Source organism: Taudactylus pleione, unplaced genomic scaffold (assembly GCF_031769625.1).
Source record: "Taudactylus pleione unplaced genomic scaffold, aTauple2 ptg000129l, whole genome shotgun sequence".
In the NCBI taxonomy this organism is placed as follows: Eukaryota; Metazoa; Chordata; class Amphibia; order Anura; family Myobatrachidae; genus Taudactylus; species Taudactylus pleione.
In genome coordinates, this window is record NW_028284531.1 from 10,178,159 (window position 1) to 10,198,156 (window position 19,998).

General features: G+C 44.4%; 1 protein-coding gene across 1 annotated transcript; it reads right to left on the reverse strand.

Moving 5' to 3' along the window:
- Positions 1-1,646: 1,646 nt before the first annotated feature.
- Positions 1,647-13,822, reverse strand: CUNH15orf40 (chromosome unknown C15orf40 homolog). Its single transcript, XM_088472992.1, has 5 exons — positions 13,642-13,822; positions 12,750-13,213; positions 10,817-10,943; positions 7,729-7,856; positions 1,647-2,355 (listed from the first exon to the last, which is right to left on the reverse strand). Exons 2-5 carry the CDS (start codon positions 12,888-12,890, stop codon positions 2,260-2,262), a joined length of 492 nt encoding a protein of 163 aa, XP_088329118.1. The 5' UTR covers positions 12,891-13,213; positions 13,642-13,822; the 3' UTR covers positions 1,647-2,259.
- Between the last annotated feature and the right edge of the window lie 6,176 nt (positions 13,823-19,998).

The following is a 19,998-nucleotide window of genomic DNA, read 5'->3' on the forward strand; positions in this document are numbered from 1 at the left end:
GGGACCAACGTCAGGGTATATATATGAGTAACTTAATAATGTGATTACAATCACAGATAAATAACACAGAACACTTTAGTTCTGGAACATATTTGATTAATATACCAGACGGTACAGTTATTAGAGTGCTTCAATTAAATACCATAAATATATGCACAGTTGACGGTTTATTAGGGATCCACAAATTAAGAATAAAATCACATTAAATGAATTCCTAGCAAAATAGAACAAGATTTAGTGAATACATCATTAATGAACAGTATACAAATTAATGGTGAAGCCAGTCATATTAGATACTAACTGTACAACATATCCACAGGCAGAATAACGAATCACTCCTGTGAAATGAATTTTGATACAGTTAAAGCATTCACCATATAAAGAACAATTACAATGTATCAACACATTAATAAGTGCTGCTACTGATGTATGACACAATATATCAACTCTGCTCTAGGAAATAGCAAAATCCTAGCTAAGAATAAGTGAGCAGAGGCACTTACCCTTTGTCTTATTCAATATAGAGTTAAACTTCTATATTAATAATAAATGACCCAGCAGCTTTTTCAGGAACATTTTTATTAACAATTTTTCCTACTTTACAGACTTTATCTTTAAATTTTAATAACCTTGTTACAATGACTTTTATACATTAAAAATCAAAAAGTATTTTTTATTATTATGCTATGATAATATCAACATTACGAGAGCCCAGCCTCCCCTCTCTTTTCCCATAATCACCCGAGTGCACTCACGAGTCTCACAGACTCTCTATTTTCTCTAATCAGTGTATATTGCGTGAGCAGGGTAGCACCATTTTCTTTATTTCTTTCCATTAGAAATGGAAAGACAAATATGACTAGGAATAGGTGAATAATTACACCACAAATAGAATACAGAAAAGAAAGGGTGGAAAAAAAAGGTTTAGGAATAATTTATAAGGATCAGTGCGGATTCTTTCCACATCTTCAAACGTACATGGCTATCTAGTGTATCTGCAAGCCTTGTTTCAGACCGGTCTATCCAATGTATCTGCAAGCCTTTGACTGACTTGGCAATCCCACAGATCTGTAAACCTTGTAATCAGAGGGAAAACCTATGTGTTCTACAAAACCTGACATCCAGCTACTTATGTGTAATCCTGATTCCTGACACTTTGGTATCTGTGAGCAGCCTGTATCTATCTCTCCAGCCCAAAACACGAAGGACGGGGGGGCATGCTGCATTCGGCAGTATTGCATCGCTAATGATACCCCCAGATTGAGCGGCATGTACAGACGACTGGGGACATTGTTAACGACCCGAAGGAGCGCGCATCGTTCAAAAATATCGTCCGGTGTGTACGAGACTTAAGTTACACCCTTTCGTGGCAGGAGATCAATAATACATGGAAGCGAAGTTTACTATAGCATCAAGAATGGATATTTCAGCATTTTACAGCTTTTCCCATCATAGTAAGCAATAAAAAAAAAAATAAGCTCAATCAAACAATTAATAAGGGGTCTATTTACTAAGCAGTGTTAGGAGACAGATTGAAAAGTGATAATAAAGTCATATGGTGCCAGCCAATCAGCTCCCAACTGTCATTTTTCAAACACCGCCTGTGAGATGACAATTGGGAGCTGATTGGCTGGCACCTTATCACAGACTTGTCACTTTTCACTCTGTATCCTAACACCCCTTAGTAAATAGACCTCTAAGTGACCAATGACCACACAGACTATATCAATATACAAATTAAAATCACATTGCTAAAACCACATATAATGTTTGATCACAGTGCACTCAACAAATTCTGGAAGTTGTAATAGAAATACCAAAATGTTATACAAACTTCCCCGCCCAATGTCTAGTCGTACTGTTTGTGTCCCGTTGTATGCATCAAGCGATGCACCAGCCTATAAAATAAGAATGAACTATTTTTTTGTGTGGGTCTCATGTTCTTAAGATTATATAGTCTATTCGTGCCTTTATTTGTCCTTTACTAAAATTGCTTTGCTAGTATTATAGACACAAAACTCTACCAAATTGTTTCTCCAACACCTACAGTAGCTGTTCAAATGTCCGGATTAATCCTGAGATCCAAATTAAGTCTGCAATGTCTCAGGAAATCACTGTGACAAAAGCTTCTCTTTGCATAAATTGACACATTAATTCTGAAACATTTTTCATTTTTTAATCAGCATTGGGAAACTTGGCTATTACAAAAAGCTCTCCAGTTGTCACAGCTGACGCAAAGCAACAGTATCACACCCGGATTTAATTTCTGGATGCTTCACTTTGCAGCTTCTCTAAAACAACTTCTGGAGTGATGACAGCCAAAACCTTCACAATTTTCTCTCGACTTTTTCCACCCTGTTGGGACAACAACAGTCAGCATCTCATTTTCATGATTTTAATCAATCTTCATGTACATTTACAAGGTTTAAGAAGCCAAAAGAAAAAAATACAGCAAGTTTAGGATATTAAACATACTAAAAATAAAAACTACGTCAACATTCCTAGCATTAGTTCAGGTGGAAAAAAAAGAAACCTCACAGGAACAAGCTTGCACCTGACACAGTGACACATAAAAGATCCACGATACTGTAATGGCCAAACTAAAATATAATGAATAGGTAATAGCACTACCTAATGGTGACAGTCAGGCAGGATATACCCAACGATGTTGTTGAATAGTGGAGGGCTGGATTTACTAGGCAACAGCAGTTCTAACCCTGAAATTTAACAGCAATAATATGAAATACAAAACTCAACGGTTTTACATTTAATATTATTGTTGTTTTAAATTTACTAAGCCGCTGCTATTTATGGTCTCTCTAATTGAGATCAACCTACTATTACTGGCTGAATACTTTATATTCTGGTTAATGGTGATTTTAAAATAAGACCAGTCAACCCTTACATAAACTATTCAAAAGTATGTATTATTTATCTCTGTATGGTAATATAGGCATTAGTTTTATATTGGATGTCTTCTAAAGAGTTGGGTACGAGATGCCGGCAGTCAGAATCCCTATACCGGTATCCCAACAGGGTTAGGATACCGACACCTGTCAGTAAGAATCCTAACCCTACCATTAAACCTAACCCTCCCTCCCTGCTGCCTAAACCTCTGCCCCATGCAGCCTAACCCTCCCCTTAGTGTCTAACCCTAACCCCCAGGGTTGTCTTAGCAGAGTGGGCCCTGGGCAAAGCAATGCACTGGGGTCCCTACCCACCCATTCACGGGGAAAAAATTGAAATTGTCAATAAAATTAAACCCTCCTGCATGTCCATCAGACCTCCCACACATGCAGAGAGACTCTGTCTGACTGGTCTGAAAAGCCGGCAGATGAAGTGAAACTGGGACTGAGGTGAGTACTCGTCACCAGAGGGGCATGGGGTGAGGGAGGTTAGATAAGATACAGTGCACCGGTGGCCAACTTATAAAAATATCACAAATTAACCAACTGGCTGCGGGGTGGGGGGAGGGGATTGGCGCAACAATCCCAATGGAAGAGATGGCCCTGCTAACCCCAATACTTACTGTCGGGATGCTGGAGCCAGGTTTCGGACTGGTGTCGGAATTCCGGCGCTGGCATTCTGGCCGTTCGCACCCTGACAGCCGAGATATAAGCTACATCCCTTCTAACTAGCTGGCTGGTATCATGTGTCCCCTTATTGTCAAGATAAAGATGGTGTTATGCTTTACAGAAAATGCTCACTGCCACACCCATAACAAAGAGGTCCACCAAACCACTGTACTTTAATAGTTACAGCAGCTGGCTCCAATAATAACAGTGATCCCCACAGTGCACATCTTACAGGGACTACTGCCTATCACGATTCAGGGGCCTATTCATCAACACTAAAATAACGGTTTTAAGTACATTTTACTTAATTACCGTTATTTTAGTATTCATTAACACACAGTTAACACAAGAGATATCACTGATATCTCCTGGCTAATTCTGCCTGCGTTAATTTCCACACTCCCCATACATTAATATGGGGATTTAGAAATTAGGCCATTCATCAAATTCCGAAAATGATGTATTTTCGGAATGTGATGGTGTTACTATACGCCACTCTCAGATGGCATATAACCGATTCCACCTACCTGCTTTCAGCTGGGCAGGTCCTCCTCCGGCTCCCTCCCTCGTCCCTCCTCCAGCTGCTGCTCTGACTGTTGTTCTCACAGCAGAACACAATAAAGTTTAAAAAAAACCACATTTTTCTACTCTTCAGACGGGAGGTCGGGGTCCGCGGGATGCAGTGGCCAGGTAGGTGGGGGACAGGGAGGTGAGCGGAGGGGAGGGACACACACAGAATTACCATAGCTGTAGGCAGTGCTGCGCACGCACCGATTTTGTGAATTTAATGGCGCATGCGCAGCACTGATTACAGCTGCGGTAAGTTAATGTAGAGAGGGATAACTATCTATTTCCTGAAAAGCTGTCATCGCAAAAATGACAGCTTTTCGGAAGAGATACTTATGGGGACGAGGAATGATTAATTCCTCCGGTAATTAGGTAGAACTCCATGCGAGTTCTAAACCTAATTACCTCCATCGATTTTTTTTTAGTTATGATGAATAGGCCCCATAATCTTGTATTATACTACAGTGTTATGATTATCTGTCAGTGGTTTTGAAACGACCATTGAAAATTGTTTGTTGTGCTGGCAATATGAAACCTGCTTGTGTTGTTAGAGGGGCGGATTGGGAACTTAAAGTGGTCCTGGAAAAATTTCTGAGAGTGGCCTCAAATTTAAACTGTAGGCGCCGCCTCTGGGGCCCGACCACCTCCCTGCCATCTCCTGAGCCCTGGCTTTTCTATTCTCACCAGAGTGCTGCTGCAGGGCACCTGGGCCCAGAGCTGATCCAAGCTACAGCCATCTCTAGCTGCTGCCCGCATGCATTGTGATGTCACAATGCAGGTCACAGCCCTATATAAAGGATGTCCAGCTACTGGCAGCCATTTGTGGTGATATTTTATCCTACATTGATACTCTGAGTAGTTCCTGCTTTATTTAGGCGACTTTGGTTAATGACTACTGATATGAACTTTGGATTAGATCTTCAAATAAGGTCCTGAACAGCAACATGTTCAGAAAAAGAATCTGAATAACATCTTCAGGTAAGGACTTTATAATAAATGTTGGCCCGTCACCCTTTAGACACCTGTCTCCATTTTACCTGCAGTTTTTAATTTAGAAACAATGGATAAAACAAATTATTCATCTGATGTGACATTGCATGAGTTAAGATCAGGGGTGTATCTAGGGAACTGAGCGCCCCTGGCAAGGTAATGGACTGGCGCCCCCCTCCCCCCATAATTTCAGGAAGTGCCCCCCCAGTAGTAGACCCCTCTATGCAGTGCCCCCAGTAATAGTCCCCTCTATGCATTGCCCTCAGTAGTCCCCTTATACAGTGCCCCCAGTAGTAGTCCCCCCTATACAGTGCCCCCAGTAGCGGCCACCCCCCCATAACGTGCCCCCAGTAGCAGCTACACCCCCCCATAACATGCCCCCAGTAGCGGCCCCCACAATACAGTGCCCCCAGTAGCATCCACCCCTTATACAGTGCCCCCTAGTAGCCACACTCCCCCAGTGTGCTGTGCTAGAAAAAAAAAATGCAACTTACCTAATCCCTGCTCCTGCCGATGACCGCCGCTGTCCACTCCTCCAGGCCCACTCCCACTCTGCACCATGGGATGGGAGAGACGTTATGACATCTCTCCTATCACTTGCTGCGAGGGGGAGCCGGAATGCGGAGCTCATGAGTGAGCTACAGCCGGCTCCCTCCATGGACGCAGCAGCCGATGAGAGTCTGTCTGACTCTCATTGGCTGGCTGTATAACAAACAGACAGCCGCTGCTGGCAGCTGTGTGGTTTTTTTTAAAGAATATATTTTTTCATTTATAATGCTTAATCAGCATTTATTTAATCCTGCATGTCAGCTAATTAGGCAGATTGTAAATGATCTAATATTTGCACTATCAAAATGGATAAAAGTACTAGATAATTTGCACAGGGGGTGGGCCCTTTGAAAATTTTTGCTATGGGGCCCCATAGGTCTTGCTATGCCCCTGATCCCAGTGATCATCATGTAGTACAGAGACTCTCTCAATCACCACAAGTATAGAGACCAGCTTGGTTACCACCATAAAGTAGTGATCATGCCAGGGACTGCCACACATTAAATTGAGCATCATAGTGACAACAAAGCACAAACAGCATCCTAGTTACCACCATACAGCAAAGACTGTATCCCATAATCAACATACAGCACTGACAGCATCCCTGTGACTGCCATAATATACAGACAGCATTCCATTGAATGTCATACAGTACATCGAGCATAAAGGTGATGCCATACAGTACATCATAATGTACATAGCACCCCAGACTTGTAGCTTGATCACTTCTGGATTAGGAGCTCATGGCTCATTATGAATTGAAGGGAGCAGGGGCAGTTGGTGAAATTTTGCCTAGGGCGCCTGGAAACCTTGCACCGGCCCTGAATGTACTTCTGGATTAGGAGCTCATGGAACAGCACTGCTGGATGTGGGTCGGTTGTTCTCCTCCTATCAGCAGGGCCAAATTAACTATGGGGTGGATGGAGCTACAACTCCAGGCCTCCACATAATAATAGGCCCATTAGCATGGGAGCATGGTGATGACCAGCTGCATCAAATAGTTGGCAAGAAGACTTATTAAAATTAGGGATGTGCAGGCTCGGTTTTACTCGGATTTACTCGGTTCTTATCGCCACTTTACCGCAAATTCGGATTTATTATATTGGCTATCCAAAACACATGATACGCGATAGCCAATAAAATGCAGTTTAAAGATCCGAGTAAATCCGAGTAAAACCGAACCCGCTCACCCCTAATTAAAATAGTATTTCCATTTCTTTTTCACAAAATTCTGCAATTTTTCTATTTTTATGTATTTAGGGAGACAGTGGGGCTGAGAGTGTAGGGGGTGACCACACCCACACAGCACTGGCCACACCCACACAGCGCTGGCTTAGGGGACATTGCATGTGATCTCGCATTACAAATGTGCAGAACAGTAACCATCGGAGATGTATGCAAACAAGACAGAGTTGTTTATTTTTATTGTCCAACATAACCTAAAGCTGCAATGCAGAGAGCACAGAACAGCTGTGTTGTGTACAATGGCAACAGAAAGAAACAGTGTATTTACATAGAAGATGTAAGAGGACAGTCACATGTACAAGTTATCTGAAGGTGAACAACTACTTTAAATTGAGTTGACCAGCCCATATTATTTAGCAAATAGTTGGATCCTTTCCTGGACTCCCCACACAATTATCTGAAGCCCAGATCCATTTTGTGCTGTAAAATTAATATATCCAGTCTTCCTCATTACCAATGTACTGATCATGTAAAGAGGATGGTCCTGTAGGAGGAACGCCTCCACATTTGCTAGTTGGTGTACAAGTTATAATGAAGGGAGAGACCATCCCCTTTTGTTTGTTGCTTAAACTGCTACATATTACTATTTAAGGGGTCTATTTACTAAGCAGTATTAGAAGACAAAGTGAAAAGTGATAAGAAAGTGATAAGGTGCTAGCCAATCAGCTCCCAACTGTCATCTCACAGGCTGTGTTTGAAAAATGACAGTTGGGAGCTGATTGGCTGACACCTTATCACTTTCTCATCACTTTTTACTCTGTCTCCTAACACTGCTTAGTAAATAGACCCCTAAGTCACTTGCCTTGTCAAGGACGACTTCACTCTTCTTTACTTCCAGGACCTTGGAAAGGTATCGGCACAGCTCAGCGTTCGCCTCACCTTCGGATGGTGGTGCAGCAATCGCAACTCCAACAGACTCGGATGTCACATCTGTCATATAAATATATTAATATCAATGCACTAGTAAAAATACAGACTAAATGGCCAATTTTACTTGTGAACAACGCATAGGGCCATATTAAATTTCAGGCTAAAAGTCCGTTGCCGGACATTTCGTCCTAATTGGAGGTTTTGGAAGTGAAAAAGTATTGGACACGTGCCCGCGTATCCCCTTATTCAATTTTAAATAGGCGAAAACGGGACCCGGCAAAAAGGTAAGTAGCAAAAAGTCCTGTCACTTTTGGGGAACTCAGCCTGTCACCCCCCAAAAGATGCACTAACATGGGGGATCACTATGGGTACCCTTGAAAAACCCTGCTAAAGGTATTTGGGGTATTTAAACGGTCTCTACAGTTGTTTTATGCAGCTTTGATAAGGTGGTGAAAACAAAAAAATTTTGGGGAAAATAATTAGTCCCATCAAATTTGGGGTACATGGAAATGGGTGCAAGCATATTTTTAAATCCCTAAAGTGAACTTTTAAAAATTATTAAAAATCCACCTGCCACAACCAACCACATTCAAAAAAAGACCTGGGGCATACTTGGGAACTCCCCCACAGTCTATTTCGCTAGTTCAAAAGCTTGTCCCCCAATTTTTTTTTTTCGCCCCCAAAACGAAAGTAAATTTTTGCCGTGTCCTGTGTAACTTTTTTACATTTTTTTTTACACAGAATACCTTTCGGGGACAGTCCAAGGGATGCAGGGTACTTTTTTTTAGTTTGTACCCCAAAACCCCAATTCTGCACTTTTTTTCGCCACCTATTCTATGGGGAAAACTTATCCCTGGCTTTTGGCAAAGACTTTTCGCACCTGCGAAAAGTCTTTGAAATTGAATACGGGGAAAAGTGAAAACAGCAAAAAAGATGCCAATGGCGATAAAGTATCACCGATAACCGGTTTTCACAGCCTAATTGAATATGGCCCATAGTATGGGATTATTTCAGACCAGGAAAATGTGGTGGAATTAAGAGCAGGTGCTGTTTTTCCCTCACACACAAAAATACTTTCAATAAGATAACAGTGTAATGATTATTGGTTCATCATCAGGACTGTTTCATGACAACACTCACCTTCTTCTTGAAGGTGAGTGTTGTGATGAAAGCCTTGTCATTACCAAGATAGTGGCTGCTAATGGCTGTCCCAATGCTATGATCTGCATTCTGTATCTCTGTGGGCAGGGTTCCAGGAGAGGAACACTACAATACGTAACTTGGTTCATCATGCATTAAAACTGAAACCCACAAAAAGGAAAGTTAAAGAGGGTCACCATAAACATATAATACACTGATTCCCAACTTCGGTCCTTAAGGCACACCAACAGTCCTGGTTTTAGTGATATCCATGCTTAAACACAGATGGTTAGATCAAAATAACTGAAGTACTAATTAAGTCACCTGTGCTCAAGTATGGCTACCCTTAAAAACTGGACTGTTAGTGTGCCTTGAGGACCGTGGTTGGAAACCCATGATATAATACATAAAGGTGCGTACACACATAATGAGTTTTTGAACGATTTAACTAGAACGACGGCGCTATCGTTAAATCGTTTATAAAATCATTCATCTTTTTAAGGTGAGCGATGAACGATAATCGTTCATGCGCGTTCACGTTTGTAGTTTATCGTCCATTCTGACTGTCCAACAAACGATTTTCGTTCAGAAAATCGTTCATGTTGTACAGAATGAACGATGAATGATGCCCATTCACTGTATGCATGATTAAAAAATTGTGCATGAAAATCGTTCATTAATTTAGTAACCAACGATTTTTATAAACGATTTTCGTTCACTTTTTCAAGAGAAAATCTGGACGAAAATCGTTCACTAAAATCATTGGTTACTAACATCGTTATGTGTGTACGCAGCTTAAGTGTTCACAAATAACAAAAGGGGAGTAATTCAGTAAATCATTATTTGCCATTACTGATTGGTAACTTGACAAAACAGAGTCACGTAAAACAAAGTAGTGACTGAAAGTAAATATAGATAACATAATACATACGAGCTCAGACTGTACATAGGGTTGTGCGGCAGCAATAGGATTACTACATTTAATATACTGTATACTTCACCAAAAGTTTTGGAGGAACCTATGCTGGAAGTACGTTTTACTTATTCATTGGTGTTTTCCGTCCAATAAGTTTTTAACAAGTTTAAGGGGCCTATTTATCAAGTCTTTTTTCATAACACTTTATGAAAATCTGCAGTTTCCGCATCATTTTATTTATTGTTACTATGGAGCCCACTTATCAAAGTGTATTGGAGGTAAAATCCCAGAAAACACCCATTTTCGGGGGTTTACCTCAAATACTAAGTATCCCCCATATGTATTAAGGAGGGACTGCAGCAGGTATCTCCGATACCTACTGTGATCCCTCCATTGCCGCAGGCAGCCGCCTCCTCCATAGGTTTCTATGGGGAATGCGATGCTGCCAAATTTACCAATATCCGGAATGTGATGCATTCCAGATATTGCCTCCACAGCGAATGCCATCTGAACGCCTATGGGTTACACTGCGCACTATTAGCTGGCGGAGGGATCCGCCCTAACCCTCCCCGGCTATGGCGGATGTGCACACAGTCAGTAATTTTATTGTAGGGTTATGGTATCACATACATGACATGTTACACATACAGCTCTTCTCCATGTGGAACAAAATCTCCATTTCACACATTAGACGGCCCTGCATGCACAATATGCATCCATGTACAGTATATTGTGGACCTTACTGAGATGATGTCTATAGATTGTAAGCTTGCGAGCAGAGCCTTCCTACCTATATATCTGTCTGTTATTACCCAGTTTTGTTCTATTAATGTTTACAATTGTAAAGCGCAACGGAATATGCTGCGCTATATAAGAAACTGTTAATAAATAAATGATGATATTGTGGACCTTACTGAGATGATGATATTGTGGACCTTACTGAGATGATGTTACAAATATTTACCTGTTATAGCATTTTGCTTGGAACCTGGTTTGGCATGAATAGCTATAGTAACAGATCCAGTTTTGTCTCTTGCAACAGGACCTGTAGGATGGGAAGTCTGTGCCGGCTTTTCCTTCTGTCCTTTTACCTGCAAGGATAAACATTTTCTGTTGAATTATATTAGTGTGTTTAATCTGTGGTGTTTCTATTTCTATAGGTAGTGGATGTACTGTTTACCACATTCCAACTAATTCCCTTTTATGTGCTGAAATTAGCAACAATCCCTCACCACCCCTCAAAAATGCTATTTTAGGGTTTTAGGGCTCATTAAAATGCCTCTTTGATTGAAAACATACCAAATAGCTAATATTTCTGTTAATTAGATAGATTTACCTATAGATGTCCTGCAATATTGTATCCGCTAAGCAGGGCATAGAAATAATTGGGGGCCTATGTACTAATAATTGCGGAAACCATGGCATACTTTTTTTTATGTTAAACTCAACTATCCCGGCTGTGTAATTAAAATGAACTCGCAAGGACAGTGGTTGTGAGAACCGCGGTCCCTGCAAGTTACATCCTGGGCATATATCAGAGGAGGCTTTCACATTTTCCAAAGACTCCTCCTGAGTAGGGAAAGACACTGCTCATGCGCACAGTCACTTACCGAAGCTTGCTGGTGTCTGCGGGAATCATAAGCTCCCTCTCCTGCGAGAATGCCCCCATAGGCATAAAGCCACTTTATGCCATCTAAGGATGGCATAAACCAACAGGGCCAAACTCAGAAAAAGCCATGTTTTTTGGAGTTTGCTACATAGGGGTCAGACCGTAGTCCCCATTGATAATAAGAGGGACTGCGTTCTGCAGCACTAGTATTCAGCTTCTGTTCCCCCAAAGGTCATGATTTCTGATGTATCAAGCTGGTCTTTACATAAAATTATGCAGAAACTGCAGTTTCTGCATAATTATTTGTATTATGTATTTCACTTGAATCTCTGGCAAAGTGCTAATTAGCACTGCAGATTGCAGTCCCCATTATTTACTGACCCCTATGTACTAAACTCCAAAAAAAGCAAACCTTTTCGGAGTTTAGCACCAGTAGTTTACACCATCTTCAGATGATGTAAACTACTGTATGTCTCTGGGGTCTCCAGGGGAAGGAGAGAGATCTTTAAATTTCTCCCACGCAGCCCCCTGTGAAAGACTTCTCCTAAATGCTGGGGATATAACTCGCAGAGACATCGATTACCGCAACCGAAACCCTGCGACTTCCCCATAGTACATAGCTGGGATAGTTTTATTAATATATCCTCAGCGAGTTGGACCGTTAATAATTGCGGTAGTACCGCAATTATTAATACATAGACCCCTTAGCCTTTTGCAGGATATTTCCCATTAGGCTATTGAAACATAGAGGCCCATTTATCAATTTATCATGCCAGTTAACGTCCATGATCGCATTGCAAAAAGCGATCCTATTGGCCAGATGCATCATCCATCATCCAAAAGGATCCCGCCCCTGCGATGTCTCCGGAGAGCTGCCGGCCAGTGCAGGGGGTGCTGCGTATGCGCAGTCCCATGGACTGCACATGCACATCCACCATAGCCGGGGAGGGTCCCGGCAGATCCCTTTGCGTGCTAATGGTGCGCGGTGTAGCCCATAGGCTACAGGGACTAAAGTTATGAAAAAAAGACTTGATAAATAGGCCCCTTAAACTTGTTAAAAACACCAACGAATAAGTAAAACACACTTCCAGCATAAGTTCCTCCAAAAATCCTTTGGTGAAGTACAGTATACAGTATGCTATTAAGACAAGTATAGTAATCATATTGTTACCGCACAACCCCATGTACAGTCTGCGCTCGTATGAATATCACACTAGTCTGTATAATAGTATTATGTTATCTATATCTACTTCAGTAGTCAGTGCGGTAACTCTGCAGCAGCAATCACCTCCTTGCTGTTCTTCCGTGGCGGCATTATTGCTGGGCCTGTCACGGTGCCAGTTGCAGCCCGGGACAGGGAGCTCAAGCAGCTCGGAAACGTGTGGCAGCAGGCACGGGCGCGCATAAGTCCAGCACCGGGCCCCAGCATCGAAGTCACCAGAGAGCACCGTATCACAGCCGGCTGGGCAGCTAGGGAAAGTCCCCGGCTCGGCTCTGTGCTAGGCCCGAATTACGTCGCTATTGCTGCACGTCAGTATTCAATTTCTATACAGGTCTCTCAGCAGCAGACGTGAGTAATACGCGAATCATTGGTACATCACATTACTCGTATTGCCTCCATTTGCTCCAAGCTATTTACACCATTCCCAGGAAGTTTATTTCCCGACTACTCGTCCACGGGCCACTGCTGCTTATTCAGACTTCAGTCCAATGATATAAGAGGACAGTACTGAGGGTTCCCCCACCCAGAACCTATAATATACGGAAATAAATGAACTAGAGACAGAGTTTTGCTAATATTGCTGAAATGTGTGTAGTATGTCTGTACATCCTAGAAACTACAAAGACATTCACTTTGGCTCAGTGATAGGCAACCCAATATAGTGCATGGCCAACTGACAGAAGAGCCGCAGTGCCATGCCGACATTCACCCAAATGGTCCATGTTTCAACTGCACATGCATCTAGCTAGCTAAAAACTTGCATAGCGCATGCATCCCATAGTGTGTACGCCATAGGGATATTTTCATGAAGCAGAAAATAGCCCTGTTTAGCTGAAATCAGGGCTCTTCTCTGCTTCATGCCATTCATGGAGCAAGTTTACTGTGGAGAAGTTTATTATTTATCCAGCTGCCCCCCCCCCCCCCCCCCCCCCCGCCCCATGCCTACAACCATGCCTACTTTTGTATGGTGCGTGCGATGCATGAAGGGATCCTCTCTTGCGGTACAGATTCACCATATGAGGACAGCGTTACCTGTACTGCAAGCCGAACAAAGCAGGGAAGTAGCATACTTCCCTGCTCTCTGTCCGGCACACAGCTCTGGCCCGCCGCCTTTTAGCCACCGTCCATTGCAGCAGGTCTGACCTGATATGCTGCTCTCGGATGCTGGCGCATGCACAGTGAGGAGCAGGCATATTGGGCTCCCGATATGTCTTCTCACTGCCTACAGGGATCGTGGAGGGCCGAAGACGCTGGACAGGTAAGTCTACATGAATGGCTACTAAACTTCACTATATATCGCATCAATGAGATGCGATATATAGTGATATCTTTTAGTAACCACTTCATGTTGTACATGAATAGAACCCATAGTAGCCTATTGTTAAAAAAAACATTTCAGGGACACTGTGAAAGCAACGGAATCTGTATGAAATACCGACGGCTGAATAGCCGCCGGTTCTCATACCAACGTCGGAAGCCCAAAAGGAAGATATCCCGACAGCTTCCGGTAAGTACTCTAACCCTCCCATCTCCCTCTCTAACCCTCCCTTAGGGGTGCCTAACCTCCTCCCCAGTGGTCCCTAACCCTAAGTACCCCCGGGGGTGCCTAAACCTAACCCCCCCCTTCCCACACCCTAAACCTAACCCTCCTGGAGGGGTGCCTAACCCCCCCTTCCCCTAGCCAATCCCTCCCCTGGGGTGCCTAACTCTAAGTCCCCGTGGGGGTGTCTGTACCTAACCCTCCCACCACCGTGGCTACAAGCTAGCTCTTCCAGGCTTACCTCGTTCGGGGTGCCGGGCGTTGGGATTTCAGCGTGGGGCTAAAGGTAGGCATCAGCATTTCAATGTCTATCTTTAGACCCGGGTCGGCCTTCCACCATCAGGATTCCAACGGACGACATTCCAGGAGGCGGAAATTTAACCGCATCCCAAAGCAACACCTATGAGCATGCGTTAAAGTGGACTTGTACTGCTACATCTGAGAGGAGTGTCATAAAATGTAATTACATCTAAATGTAAATGAGCCCCAAGGCATTTAAGGGCCTATTTAATAATGATCACATTTGCAATGCAATCTGGGCATGACATTACAACTCATGATCGCATTACAAGACGCGATCATACCGGTGGAATGTATCAACTGGTACATGCAGGGACAGGGGCTCCGCTGACTGCACATGCGCGCCCGCCATTGCCGGGGAAGGTTTCGGTGGAACCCTCTCACGGCTAAATATGCAAAGTGTAGTCCATAGGCTACAGTAGCTAACGTAATTTTCAGATGGCGTTAGCTGCGGGGGCCATCTCTGGAATGCATCACATTCCGGAGGTAAGCAAGCTTGGCAGGATCGTATCCCCCATAGAAACCTATGGTGGATGCGGCTGCCAGCGGAAATGAAGGGATCACAGCAGGTATCGGAGATATCTATGCGGCCCCTCTGTTATACATCTGGGGGAAACTTAATATTTGCGGTAACCCTCGAAAATGGGTGTTTTCTGGGAATAAACCACGAATATACAATGATAAATGGGCCCCTTAGTGAGATTTACTTGTTGATGAAAACACACTGATACTTTTCAGAAAATGCATGTAGCCATAGGGATCATTGAATGTACTGTATAAATCTCTGTTTACTATATAACAGCTTCATAATGGGGGTAAGGTGGAATCAGGGAGATTGCTAGATGAGTCAGGGAGATTGCTACTATTTCAGGGAGTCTCCCTGACAATCAGGGTGAGTTGGCAAGTATGTTTTACACACAGTGTCGCAATAGCTATTGAGATATACGGCCTCTAAAATGTATTGGGCATTCCTGAGTGGTGGCTATTTAGACGCACAGAGTCTCATTGTCTTATGGGCGCAGTGGCGTCAGAAGGGGGGTGCGGGGGGTGCGGCCCGCATCGGGTGTCACCCTTCAAGGGGGTGACACCAAAAAGAGCAGCATACAGACCCGCGGGCCGCACCTACTGCTAGCACACCCCCTTCCTCTGCACCACCGAGGTCCTGCACGCCGCCGCCGGGGGTCACTTGGTTCTCTCACCGCAGCCGGCGTCCAGAGCCACACACAGGCACAGAGCATCTCTATGTGCCTGTGTGTTGCTCTGGACGCCGGCCGCGGTGACGTCATCATGCGCGCGGCATGAGGAAGAAGGAGGTGCGCGCCCAGAACCCTCCTGGTGGAAGCCAGCCTGGACATCCTGAAGGTAGGTAAGTAGTATTGCACAGGGGAGGGGGCACAGCATAAGGGGCATTACTGTCTGGGGGCACTGCATAAGGGGAGCTCCTGGGGGTACTGTATAAGGGCACTACTGGGGTACTGTATAAGGGCACTATAGGGGGCACCGTATAAGGGCACTATAGGGGGCACTGTATAAGGGGTGCTACTGGGGTACTGTATAAGGGCACTATAGGGGCACTGTATAAGAGGTGCTACTGGGGGTACTGTAAAAGGGCACTACTGGGCTACTGTATAAGGGCACTATAGGGGCACTGTATAAGGGGTGCTACTGGGGGTACTGTATAAGGCCACTATAGGGGCACTGTATAAGGGGTGCTACTGGGGTACAGTATAAGGGCATTATAGAGGGCACAGCATATGGGGCACTACTGTCTGGGGGCACTGCATAAGGGGAGCTCCTGGGGGTACTGTATAAGGGCACTACTGGGGTACTGTATAAGGGCACTATAGGGGGCACCGTATAAGGGCACTATAGGGGGCACTGTATAAGGGGTGCTACGGGGGCACTGTATAAGGGGTGCTACTGGGGTACTGTATAAGGGCACTATAGGGGCACTGTATAAGAGGTGCTACTGGGGGTACTGTAAAAGGGCACTACTGGGCTACTGTATAAGGGCACTATAGGGGCACTGTATAAGGGGTGCTACTGGGGGTACTGTATAAGGCCACTATAGGGGCACTGTATAAGGGGTGCTACTGGGGTACTGTATAAGGGCTTTATAGGGGGCACTGTATAAGGGGTGCTGTATAAGGGCACTACTGGGGTACTGTATAAGGGCACTAAAGGGGGCACTGTATAAGGGGTGCTACTGGGGGTACTGTATAAGGGCACTATAGGGGGCACTGTATAAGGGGTGCTACTGGGGGTACTGTATAAGGGCACTATAGGGGGCACTGCATAAGGGGAGCTACTGGGGGCACAGCATCAGGGGCTCTAATACAGGAAGCATTGAACAATGGGCTTTAATATAGGAGGCATTGCATAATGGGTTCTAATACAGGAAGCATTGCATATTGGGCACAACTACAGGGGGCATTGCATAAAGGGATATTAATAAAGGGGAAACTGCATAATGGGCACTATTACTGGGGGCATTGAATAAGGGGCACTACTACTGTGGGCATTGTGTATAAGTGTCAATAATGTGGTCATTGTGTGAAATGGGCACTACCGTGTGTCAGAACATAAATAATGGACACTACTTTATGGTGTAATGTGAATCTCTAGCACTATGTGCGGTGTAATGTGCTACTGTGTGGCGTAATTTGAATTGGGGATAGTATTGTATGACCTTGTCCCTTTCTTTCAAGATCACGCCCCTTTTTTGCGCTACACGCCTTAGGCGCGCGCTGTCCTTTTATTGATAAATCGCTGGGGGGGGTCGTTCCACCACATCTCTAGGACCACTTTAAGCATTGCTACCCAGAATATCGGCCGTGGCATCGACACGCCTGCCGGGTGTGCCTGGCATTCCGTGAGGAGCACAGTGTGACTGCTGGACTGGTAAGGGGGAAGAGTTCGCGGAGCTGCGCACCATGGTCCCGATTTGTTTTTGGTGTGGGGGGGGGGTGTCACCGTGCATTACAGCACCGGGTGACACCAAATCTAGTGACGCCTCTGTATGGGCGTGTTATAAGAGTATCATAGGCATGTTGCGAACTCAGGCGCTCATCACTTACATTGGAGGCCATACTCCAATGGAGATTCTGCAGCTAGCATGTGGCAGGTGCAAGTTTCAATGGTGCGTCTGATGGTAGCGTCTAAAAACGCACCTAGTGGGATTGTTGTGTCACATTCAGATGTGCACTTGTACACCAGGGGAAGGGCTTTTGCTTTCATTAGCATAAAGTCACAGATGTGACTACGGCATCTGATGCTAACGCAGTCACAGCAGTGTGCAACTCTGGATCATCCCCATTCATTTACTTTTCAAGAGTGAAAAAACAGCGCCAAAACTACCATGGCACCACCACATCACTCATCCAGGAATCCCCTCATTTGCTCCAAAATTACACTACATGCCACACGGACTTTCCATGTGCTCCAAAATGCCCAACATGCACTCATACCACTATTTGCTGCAAAATACTCACACAAGCCATGAGATCCCACGTGTACTCTGACATTACCCCACATGTCACTCAGGCCTCTTTTCATGCCCCCCACATGCCATTCAACAATTCATGGTTCAACAAAACAATGGTTTCAAAGTTCCGGTAAATTTAATGACAGCAAAAAAATTTGTCACATTTTTAGCTGTCATCCGTCAGTAACATAATATAGACAGACACTAGTGGAAAAATATATTCATCCTGCCATTATTAGTAACTTGCACCAGCAATCAGTGGGAGTTAAAAAATCACCCTACACTCCTCTATTATCTACATTATATTACTTTGCATTTTCCCCATATTTTTATAAGCGTAACTACACAACCCACTTGCTTCTGTTTGTACATACAAACAACTGTATAGAATCGGCATGCAGCTTATACCCCTTTCACATCATAATGCCGGGTCGCACCCTGGATTTTGTACGGGTGCGACTCGGCTGAGACCCCTTTAAGGCTGGCGGCCCGACTAGGCTAATTGCCGGGTCGATGACATCACTGCCATCAAATGCTGAGCCGGCGCTTGGAGATGAGATACTCACATTGACCCGGGTTATCCATTCACACTGCACCGCAAGCCTGCTTGAATACGTGTTCAACCCTGCACGTTACCCGGTTTGAAATGCCGGGTCGCTCAACCCGGGTTATTTCAACTTGGCCCTTTCACACTGAGCTATTATCTGAGTTGCTGCGCTTTTCACGTGCAAGAAAACGGGTTATTGCTGGCAGTGAGGGGTGTTACCAACCTGGTACAGTATCTATAAAGAGTGTTTTATTACATCATGGCATCAAAATACACTTATTCCCACTATTAAACAAAAACTACTTCAATGTGAAATAAAAATAACTAAGGGGCCTATTTATCAAGGTTTTTTTTTATCAAATTATTCAGAAACAAGAGTTTTTTAATAATTTAATGTCTCCCGGCTATGTAACAGCCTAATACAGGAGATTTCAGGCTTACTAGCACTGCAGACTGTAGCCCTCATTATTGTCAATGAGGTCTATGTGCTGACCCCTATGTATCAAACTCCGAAAAGCGAAGCTTTTCTGTGGTTGGTCACGTTGGTTTGTTATCAGCTTTATGCCTATGGAGGTATCTTCGGGGGAAAGAGATCTTAGTATTCCTCTTCCGCAGCCTCCGGAAACTGAACGTTTCTGGAGAGTTTCCCAGGAGGAGTCTTTTAAAAATGTGAAAGACTTCTCCGATACCTCCGGAATGTAAGTTGCAGGGACAGCGGATAACGCTTCTGCTGTCCCTGCAAGTTACATTTAGTACATTGATACACATGGATGTACACCAGCAGGGGTGTATCAATAATGGGTGCAAGGTGTGCGGTGCACACGGGCCCCTGGGTCGAGGGGGGGGGCCCGCACCGCAAACCCTGCACCCATACTTTGTCATACTTACCTTACCGAAGTCCCGCATCGGGTCTCCCGGCACTATTCAAACGACGGAAAATGGCCACCGCGGCTATTTTCCTAGCGTTTTGCGCATGCACAATAGACCCTGGGCACACTCTAGTGCCCAGAGTCTATTGATTCTGCGGTGTCCGGCCAGCCGCGTCAGTCGGCTGCCGGACACCGGAGAGAGAGGAGGGGGCGCGTGACGAGGGATACACACGGGCCTCCTCCTCTCTAAAGATGCCCCTGTACACCAGGGAAGGTCTTTGTATAAGCATTTGCATGAAGTTGCAGACAGAAGTCCACCATTAGATGCAGCTGCGGAGGCTCCTGCTTCACCTCTGAATCAGGCCCTGCATTCTTTCCTCTTTAGCTTTGCAGTATTACTCAGGTTTGTTTTTATTTGTCACACATACACCTCTCCTCACATACACCATTATTCGCCCAAGAAAGAGGCTTAGAACTTCGACACACGTAACCTGATGCACAATGCCCCTCGCAATTCTGATTGCCTTGTGATCTCGGAGAGCAGACAAGCATTCTAAAATAAATTTTCTCAAATG

Excerpts from the sequence above, each read along its gene's own strand:
- CUNH15orf40 (XM_088472992.1), bottom strand. The coding sequence starts at position 12,890 with ATGCTGGGGCCCGGTGCTGGACTTATGCGCGCCCGTGCCTGCTGCCAC. Across the intron at positions 10,944-12,749 it reads CACGGAAGAACAGCAAGGAG|GTAAAAGGACAGAAGGAAAA; the intron begins GTGATTGCTGCT and ends TTATCCTTGCAG. Across the intron at positions 2,356-7,728 it reads GTGAAGTCGTCCTTGACAAG|GGTGGAAAAAGTCGAGAGAA; the intron begins GCAAGTGACTTA and ends TTGTCCCAACAG.